The 10,760-nt window shown below is 37.8% G+C and overlaps 1 protein-coding gene across 1 annotated transcript; it reads left to right on the forward strand.

Moving 5' to 3' along the window:
* The first annotated feature begins 10,116 nt into the window (after nucleotides 1–10,116).
* On the forward strand, nucleotides 10,117–10,760 carry LOC109005775 (transcription repressor OFP12-like). The gene has a single exon (XM_018984824.2). It carries the CDS (start codon nucleotides 10,117–10,119, stop codon nucleotides 10,750–10,752), a length of 636 nt encoding a protein of 211 aa, XP_018840369.1. The 3' UTR covers nucleotides 10,753–10,760.

The following is a 10,760-nucleotide window of genomic DNA, read 5'->3' on the forward strand; positions in this document are numbered from 1 at the left end:
TCCCGTTATGTATCGTTTACGAATAGGAAATTATCATCATTTTAAATTAAAGAATTATATAAGAAAAATTTTATACATCACATCATCATTTCACTTTCATTTCATTATATATGATGTGATATATTTATTATCATTAAATAATTATTTATTATATATTTTTATCATCTAATACTGATAAATTATTAAATATAACACATCTTACATAATAGAGTGAAAATAAGATGATAGTGTGGTGTATAGTATTACTCATTATATAATCGTTTAATATATTAAATGATTTAATTTGTAATATAAATTTTTAGTTTTGAATTTTATAAATTAAATTCTATCATATCTTGTTTGGATTCAAAATTCACATCAACTCGTTTTATCTCATCATTACCACTTTCTTAAATTTTCATATAAAATATAATAAACAATTCAGTTTTTTCAAATCTCAAAACAATAATAATATTAAAAGTAATATTCTAACGATATTTTATTCAACTCATCTAAAATCATCTCAACTCATCTCTTAATCTAAACGGAGCTTAAGTGAATAATATGCTTTATATTGTCTTTGTTAATACCAAAAAATTGCATAACAAATTGGAATTGAATAAATAGTCATTCCTGATCACGGTGACATCCGAACGGTTTGGAGCCTCTGGTAGCGATTTGCAGCGATTGTACAGTGACTATACATATATTCATAGTAGTGAATAGAAAATAAATTCAGGAAATATAAATAGAGATGGAGATACTGATTTACATGGTTCAACATTGGACCTATGTCCACGAATCGTTTGGAGGGTAAATCCATTAGAATATGAGTGTTTTATAGTCTTTTATTTCTTTTTGTACAACAGAGGCTGAAGGATTATTTTATGGAGAAGGACCTTGTCTCTAGAGCTTTCGTTGTCAAGTTGAAGAAGTGGGAGAAGTTAAAAAAGAAGTCTCTTTTCTCATTCAGTCTGATCCCATTTTATCTTAGCCTTGGAAGTGATGAGGAATGACAGCTTGATTTCACACGTCGATTGCACGTCTGACTTGTTTTTCCCCATTTTCTCCTCTCTTTTTTTTCTTTCCGTCACCTCCATCTTTTCCCTCTAACATTTTCTATTTCCTTATCTCCTCATTGTCTCCTATTTGTCTATTCTTCCTCTCTCATTATGTTGTCTTCTAATGAGAGACATTTGATAGGTTGGGCTTAGTTTAACTGGGTTAGGGAGATATTTTACTCCCCTTCAGTTGCTCACGATTCTTAAAGTCAATTTTCTCCAAAAGAAGGCATTGAAAATATTTAAGTTTAATTGCAACAAAGATAGCTTGCATAAAACTGTAGAAAAATAAATTTTGGAAACGGGTCTCCCACTTTCTGTTTTGCTCGCATTAAGCGATAAATATTTCTAAGTGCGAAGCTAGGCGGGAGATGTACTCGAGCACGAAGCTTGGCTCGGAGAGATTTGCGAGAGATGTGCTCAACTGTGCTAAGTGTGAATGAGGAGCTCGACTTGGGGAGCTAGGCGGGAGATGTGCTTGACCATGTTAAATGAGAAAGCAGAGCTCGGCTTGGGGAGTAAGGCGAGAGATGTGCTCGACCACAATAGTTGCGAATGCGAAGCTCGGCTTGGGTAGAACATGTACTCGACCGCACAGAATGTGAGTGTAGAGCTCAGATTAGGCACGAGGGTCGGGTAGTCAAGAGACTGTCGCTACTCGTAGTTCGTTACGAGTCTAGGGACTTAACTTTGTTGTGCCTGTGGGCGAGGGTCGAAGTGGTCAAGAGATTGTCATCACTATTGTTCGTCGCGATTCAAGAGACTCGACTTTGAGTCTGCTTGTATGGACGTTTGCCTAATAGATTGCATGAGATCATTTTGTCGTTAACAAAGAGTGCATATTCTACTGATCTTTTTCGTTTTTTATGGTGTTAGCGGATTTTCACCTCTTGATATGAACTGTTGTTAGCGTTTCCATTTTGGTATTGATGCTAGAGTTTATTTATAGTAACCTGCACTAAGTGGTCAGGGAGTCCGTCGACTCCTAGGTCCATCTTAGACAGTTGTTGAGCCCGTCGACTCGTTCCCGAATGTAACCCGTGAGAGGCGGTTATGGAGCTCGAATGCTCATTCTCGGAGGTAACTCGCTAGCGGCGATTATAACACGAGTGTAAACACTCGGCGTTTACTGAAAAATATGTTGTGCTGGTATTGTTGTCTAGGTGTGAGTCCAACAACTCGGCGTTTCTGTGCACGAGAGTGATCAGGCAATCGAGTGACTTATCCAACTTGTTGGTTCGCGGCGAGTCTTTGTTGAAAGAGATGCTTGACCGTGCTAAAAAAGTCAAATCGATTAGCATAAATAACCGATATCACAAATGTGAGATTTGCAAACCTGAATCGTTTTGCTAGAGCGTGGCGAAGGTTTAAGGCGCACTGGTAAGGCCTTTGGGCAGCCATGCTTTGGCAAAGATGAAGATCTGGAGTGCCTGTGATATCAAGCAGGGTTGTGTACTTGATGTCCCGCGTTACGTAGGTGAGTTCTGACAGAGTATGTTCCCGGGGTGTGTTGACAGTAGAATTCCCGTGAAACCTCAAAGAGTTTGGCGAAGAGAGACTCAAAAACTAATTTTATTAATAAAACTGAAATTCACACAAATTTTGAAAGAGACAAGTTAGGGTGTTTTAGCCATTGTAGCCAACCTTTGTTTGACTGAAATTGACTACTTCTGGTTGTTGTTTCCTGCTTCTCCTCTCTCCCTCTCTCTCTCTCTCTCTCTCTCTCTCTCTCTCTCTCTCTCTCTCTCTCTCTCTTCTTTTCTTTTTTTCTTGAGGAACTTAGTTGGTCGAGATGTGGCTAGTGACTCACTGTGGTTGTAAGTTGTGTCCGAGTGCACTGCACTCTTTGACCGATGCTGGTGAGCTGACTCCGTGGGCGAGGAAGCTTCGTGGCAGTCAAGGGGTTGCCCACCTTACATGGCTGTTAGTCACATGTTGACGTGCATGTTGAAAGTGAGCACGTTGCACATTCCCATGCAAGGTGCACGTGGCCGAGTTACCCTAGTTGGATGGTCGTTCGGCCATAGGTTACAATGGTCTTGTCTCCTAGGTGGTAGGGTTGTTTCTCTGGCGGTGAGTTACTGGGGCCCGTTGCACATCATGAGGGTGGCGAGCTACAAAAAATGCCAACGAGCTCAGTGATGGAGAGGAGTTATGGTAAGGAGTGGTTGTGGCTGAGGGACCCATTGTAGCTAAGGAAGCTATGGCTGAGCGACATCTCGTCGAGATAACGTTGGTGAGGAACGCATGGCCGAGGAGCTCCACATAGCCGAAGAGCTCTATGACCAAGCAATTCCAAGTGACCGTGGTGCTCTGTGGCCAAGCAACTCCACAAGCCCAAGGAATTACAAGTGGTGGAGGAAGTGGACGGGGAAAGGTGGTTGAACCAACTGGTTTGCATGGCGGGTGCCCGCCTGTGCAGGGCTGCATGGTTCCTGTTTGCATTCATGGCGGGATGCATGTCGGGCTTCGTGGCCGAGGAACCGGCTTAGTTGTGGAGTGCCTCGCTGGCGACAAAGATCACCAGCGGTCCTAGTGGTGGCGGGCAGCTGCTCACAAGCTCGAGGGTGTTACTGGAAGTGGGGCCCCCCTTCCGGTGCACGACAACATGCACTCATTGCCCATACCGTGCATAACCACTGTTGACAAAGGTCGACACGACGTGGGCAGAAACCTCTGACAGTCCACGTGGTGGCTGTTAATTGGCTGTTAGGCTCAAGGCTAGCCATTGTGAGCTATTCGGTCCATATTTCGTACGGTTGACCCTTGGTCGTGGACAACAGTGTGCCCGGTCGTAATGGTCGTGGGGACTACTGGTTACCACAGTGGGCTCACAACTACTCGTTGTGAGCTTCTGGGTGCATGTTACGTGCACATGATGTGTGGTCGTGAACCACCATGTGCCTGGTCGTAGTGGTTGGGTACCACTATGGTTGCGTTAGAAGGCGTCAACGATCTTCATGGTGACCACTAGTTGCCACAGTGGGCTCACGGCTGGTTGCTGTGAGCTTCTAGGTGCACAGGATGCTGCTTGTTGTAGTGGTCGGGGACCACTATCGAGCCAACAGAAGTCTTGGGCCCACGACTGACCGTCATGGGCCTCCTGGGTGCACAGTAACGTGCACCTATAGTGCCCTTGTGCATGACACTGTTCATGCCCATGCATAGTGGGTGCATGACCTTACACACGGTACATGTGCACTTTGCATGCCACAGTACTGCGAACTTAAATGGACAATACACTTGATCTTACATGGTCGGGAAACTTTGTTCTCATTGGCAATTTAAGTGTTTTATGCATTATGCACCCAAATGCACAATATTCTTAACCTTATGGGTAAGGAAAAGTTTACTCGCCCAATTTTTGTAAAAGTGCTAATAAAAATAAGAGTAAGAAAGGTTGAGAACACTTATATGGGAAAAATTTTATCTACTTCATCTGATATTATTTCGCACGCTGGAAAATCGTCATTCTCCCACTTTCGGTGTAGAAAAGAAATCGATCACACGGATGACGCCAAATGTTAATGCCAAAAAATTACACAATATGCTATAATAGGAGAAAAAGTTATTCCCAACCTAAAATGACATTTTGTGCCTCAATCAAAGTGGTTTGGAGCGTTCGATGGCGATACAGAGTAATTGTACGGTGACCGTACATACTAGCAAAATAAATGCAAGAAATATAAATGGAGATAGAAACACATATTTAAGTAGTTCTACACTGGACCTACGTACACGGGTCGTTTAGAGGACAAATCCACTATAATATGAGTATTTTACAATATTTCATGGTCTTTTATTTCTCTCTGTACAATAAAGGTTTGAGGGTTATTTTCTAGAGAATGTCCTTATCTCTGGAGCTCTTGTCACTAGGTTGAAGAAATTGGAGAAGTTCAAGAAAAAATCATATTTTTCGTTCGATTTTATCCTTTTTTATCTTGGCCTCGGGAGTGATAAGGAATAACAGTTTTATTCCGCTTCTCGCTTGCGTGCCTCACTTACTTTTCTCTCATTTCTCATTTTTCTTTTCCTTTATGTCATTTCCTTATTTTTCCCATGGCATCTTCTTTTTCTTTGTTCTCTCATTGTCCACTATTTGTCTCTTCTTCCTAAGGGTGAAAAAAAATTGATGAATCGATAAACTGCACTAGGTCCGATACTGGGTTCGGTTCGATTCTATCCGATACTATTTTCATTTCTCTCAAAATCGATCGAAATCGATTTGGTTCATTTTTTTATTTTTCTAACATCGGACTAGACCGGTTCATATATATATTTTAATTTTTTATATTGTATAAAGTACTTTTTTTTATATTATATATCATTTTTATATATAATTATATATAAAATAATTTTGTATTATATGATAAATTACTAATTAATATATGATTAAATTTTAAAATCCTATATAAATAACTATATATTATCACTATAGTCTATTATATTAATAGTTATATTAATATTATATCTCTATATATTATAATATACTATAATATATCACTATAATCTATAATAAAATTATAATATATATTATAATATGCTACAATATATTATAACTATATTATTATATATTATAATATATATTATATAATATTCCGAGGTTCAGACCATAACTGATAAAATAAAAAATATAGGTTCAAGGGTGTAACTAGTGCGATATCGATTTTCAAATTTCAAAACCAATATATACCAATTTAGTCTTAAAATATATCCAAAATCAGACCGAATTGAACCGATTACATCCCTACTTCTTCCTCTCTCATTCTGTCATTTTCTAATGGAAACTTTTTGATGGGCTGTACTTAGTTTATCTCGGCAAGGTATATTTTACCCCATTCAAATTTGGAAACTATACGTACATGAGCCTATAACCCGTACAATGCGCGGATTGTTGTGTATATTGTGTATGAGGAAGAAAGATTTAGAGGGAGACAGAGTTTTATAGTGGAGAAATTCGAAACGGTTTATAAGACAGTTTATTTGACAAAACAATATAAAGGTTGAAATAATACATTTGAGTGGAGATTTGAATCGGTTTATATCTTTATATGTAAAAAATGAAATGAAATTTAAAAATTACAATAATTTATAATGAAACATTACTTTTAAAAGAATTACCACTCCATAAATATAATATTTCAAGTTTAATGTGTAAAATGCTTACTTTTATTGGTAGGATGCCACATCGGAGTCATATAACTTTGCTTAAAATATAAAATAATATAAACGTTGAATTAGTACTTTTGGGTGAAGTCTTGAATCGGTTTACATCGTTATATGTAAGAAAATAAATGAAACTTAAAAATTACGATGATTCATAATGAAATATTGCTTTTAAAAGGTTTAACGCTTCATAAACATAATACTTTAAATTTAATAAGTAGAATGCATACTTTTATGGGTAGTGATAATGCCTAAATTTGTACAACAGATCGAAAATGAAGAAAGAGTCATCCCCGATCTATGTTGGTGATTCGAGTTTCGATACGATACTCTTCGCGTTCATCTATGAAATAAATAATAAATAAGCAAATAAAAATAAATAAAAGAGAGACACGAGAATTTACGTACTTCGGCATAAAAGTTTACGTCCACAGGTTGTTGGGGGTAAAATTCACTATAAGAGGTAATGATTTTATAACGTCTCATGACCTCACATATCGCTCAATACAATGAGAGAATTTAGTCTCAGGAGAGTCCCTCTAGAGAATTGGTGGAGAGTGCATGGAGAGAGCCTGTCAGATTTGTGGGGGAGCTGCTCTTTATATAGAGATTATTTCATTTGAGTGATAGAGTCCAACTTGACTTATGATACATTTTCTTTCTAGAAGTCTGAGCCAACTTTTTTGTCATATCTCTTTCTTGCCTTATCTCTTTGATTTTATATATTCCCTTAGTGATAAGTGTCCAGAGGATTTCACCCAATCAATTTAATCCCTAACAGGTAGAATGTTAAGTTAGAATTATATGATTTTGCTTTTATATATAGTAATGAGCAATTGCTACGTACAGTCCCAAAATGGGGACTGCATTGCAAGCCTAGTTAATTTTATTTTTAAATTTTTTAAAAATTATAATAATATCCTTATCAAAGTGATATTTTTTTTTATTTAATAAAAAATTTACACATACAATCTCTAAATAGAGACTATAAATAGAATTTATCTATAGTAATAGATGTGGTAAACGAATTTGTAGTTATATTTTTATTTTTTGGGAAAGGAAATTGGTGAGCGCACTGAGCGGTGAGGCCGGTTACCAACTTACCGTACTATATACGAGTCAGGCCTTGAACTGGGCTTTTATGGGGGGAGAGTTCAACTTTTATGGGCCGCAAAATTCATGCATTAGTGCAAATGAAGATATTGATATCCTAATCCTAAAAATAATAATAATAATAATAATGATATCCTAGTATTCGACAATTCAATATTTGAAAATTTTCAGTTATTTATTATAAATATATTTACAAAATCTTTTCAAAATTGGATTGAAAAAAACATCTTTCAACCAATTTATAAAAAACTATATCTGTCCTTTGGTCATGTGAGAAGTACATGTGGTTTTTAATAAATGAACATATGAGTTTTTAAATTAGACTTTTAAAAATGCATCTGTGTCAGATGCTCAATAAACAGTACTTGTTATTTTTATAAATGATTTGGAAGAAATTTCTGCCAACTCAATCCCAAAGATCTATCCTAAATATATTCATAACGTAATTAACAAAATAAAAAAATAAAATAAAACCATAAGCATGGTCGAAACTAGGGCTGTGCATAAAATCCGATAACCCGTTGAACCCGATCAAAATAACTCGACCCGACCCGACTTTTATCGGGTTCCACCTTTTCGGATCTCAACCCGACTAAGTAGCGGGTCTGTGTTTTGGGTGTCTACCCGTCCGACTATAAAAGCATACTTATCTGTTCTCAAACCCTAGCCTCCCAAATCCGGATGAGAAGACTGCCTCCCATCTCCAACTTGTCGATCAATTCGTAAGCGAGCTTTACACAAGCGAATACGATGCTAATGTTTCGCCCTACTTTTCGTAATTTTGTATCTCCCCTCGCTTCCTTTTTGTCCTTTGTTTCACGCTCTAATTTCTCCTGATGCTTCCTCGGCATGGTCAATTACACCAACTCAAGCACTCCTTCTCACAAATCATTGTTGTCTTCTGCTCACCTAAAGAACCACAGATTAGACGCAGCTCTGGCGCTCCTCGATAAAATCCCCATTCTCGATGCGACTCTATGCACCAGGATGATCAACGCTTATGCCAGAAATGATAGACTCCGCGATGCCTTGAAGCTGTTTTACGAAATCCCAGATAAAGACAATGTTTGTTGGAATTCGATAGTCAAAGGGCGTTTGGATTGCTGGGATTTGAGAATGGCCGTGAAGCTTTTTGGTGAAATGCCTGAAAGGAATTTCGTTTCTTGGACCACGATGGTGAATGGGTTCTGTCAGTTCGGGAGAGTTGAGATGACTGAGTGTTTTTTTTGGGAGATGCCGGGGAGGGACGTGGCAGCGTGGAATTCAATACTTTATGGGTATTGTGGTAGCGGTAGAGTTGACGATGCTATGAGATTGTTTGACAAGATGCCTTTCGTAATGTGATATCATGGACTTCGATGATTAGTGGGCTTGATCAGACTAGGAAGGGCATTGAAGCTTTGTGTCTTTTTAGGCAGACGGTAGGTTCTGGTTTAGGCAAATGATACATTAGCTTGAACGAGAATGGCACGCTTGTGAAAATGAAGATGGGTCTCTTTTCGAGTAGTACGGTTCGACCCGATCTTATTTTGTTCGGGTCGGTTTGGCGCCATAAACAGTAGTATTCGGGTCGGGTCGGGCCCAAACCCGTTAATATCATGCCGGGTTGCAGGCCTAGTCGAAACACTTCTAAGTTGAAGCACTTTACGAGAACTTGTGGAGACATCACAAATTATACATAGGTGCTGGTTCCATAATTTTGTCCCTTCAAATTTATTATTAGTGCAATTGCATTTTTTCCCTTTTCTTTTAAATATTTTTTAAAAAATACATCACTTCACTAATAGCTACATTTCGAACTATTAAGAAAAAAAAATTAAAATATCCAAACAATAATTTTGAGGAGGCAAAATCAAGAGACGAAGTATCATTTCTCTAAGAAAATGGATGTAGATCATTTCTTAAGAGTTGATTTGAATTCAGAAATGAGATGAAATGATTTTAGATAAAAAGTAAAAGTTGAAAAAAATATTATTAGAATATTATTTTTTAATACTATTATTATTTTGAGATTTAAAAAAATTAAATTATTTATTATATTTTATGTAAAAATTTAAAAAAATTATAATGATGAAATGAGATGAAGTCGTAAATTAGTTGTCTAGATCGAATGTGTACTAATTTGGTGCTTGGTTTTCACAAAGTATGTATTGAATTGGACAACGTTTCTAAACCCGGCGGGTGAGTTGATGCATGGAGCAAAATATATAAAATTGCGGTGACGTTGCTTTTTAAGAATGGTTGTTTGGAAATTTGAAATTGCTGAAGATAAGTTATATAATGCCAACCAATTTAACTTCCTTGAATCACGTGCCGGCCATGTAAGTTTTCTGCCGTAGGGCTCACTGAGCTATATGAGACCACCCAATGAGTTGCAGTCTAAATTCACTGTTTCATCGGCAAGATTCATGTGGTTTGGAGAGTTTTTTTTTAAGGAAAATGATTTAGCTCAATATCTTTCGTAATATTTTACATAATTATATTTTAAATGAGAGATATTTTTATAAAATATATTATAAAAATAATATCAATTTATAAAAATATTCTCATCTTATAATATTATTATAAAATATGTTATAAAAATATATTGTATGTATATCATTATTTTTTCTTAAATATTTTTCGTGAGCAATTTAAGATAGTAAATTGGAGCTTTGATATTTGTAAGGTGCTAAACATGCATGCATGATATATTGTGAAGGCTGCTTTAGAGCAATTGCATTTTTTCTTCTCTTCTTTCCATATAATATATATACGTGTGTGTACTCCTGTCTCTCTCTCTCTGTGGAGCTGAAGAATGTCGAACTACTTTTGGAAGAAGTTCCACAGCTGCTTCTCCAAACTCAAAAGCGTACCCACCATCCAAACCCCTCCAAACAAAGATCCAATCACCTCACCCATGATCTCCACAACTCCGTGCTCAATCATCCTCAAAAACTTCAACACCCTTTACGACCTTAACTCTTCAGACTCCACTGATTTCTTCTCCTCCTCCGATGACTCTGACGGCGCAGACTCACCCCCCGACTTTACCACCATCTTCGCCTCCCACCGCTTCTTCTTCCCCTCCCCTGGCCGCTCCAACTCCATTTTCGAGTCCCTGGACGCCGGGCAAGACCCTGAGAACGCATTGGTGAAGGGAAGCGTCAAAGTGCCTAAGTACTCGCTAGATCCTTACATTGATTTCCGGCGGTCAATGCAAGAGATGGCTGAAGCAAGAAATCTCACCGACGTGACAAGGGAATGGGAGTATTTGCATGAGCTTCTCTTATGTTACCTTACACTGAATCCTAAACACACCCACAGGTATATTATTCGTGCTTTCGCCGACCTTGTCATCTGTATCTTGTCGTCGTCGTCGTCCCCAACGTTTTCTGCCGCCAATCACTGCCGGGAGTCCAAGAACCGCCGGCAACGATATATTTCACAGTAGTTGCAGGT

This window comes from Juglans regia, chromosome 12 (genome assembly GCF_001411555.2).
Source record: "Juglans regia cultivar Chandler chromosome 12, Walnut 2.0, whole genome shotgun sequence".
NCBI classification, from domain to species: Eukaryota; Viridiplantae; Streptophyta; class Magnoliopsida; order Fagales; family Juglandaceae; genus Juglans; species Juglans regia.

Bases quoted from the DNA above. Each gene is read 5' to 3' on its own strand.
- LOC109005775 (XM_018984824.2), top strand. From the start codon at position 10,117: ATGTCGAACTACTTTTGGAAGAAGTTCCACAGCTGCTTCTCCAAACTC.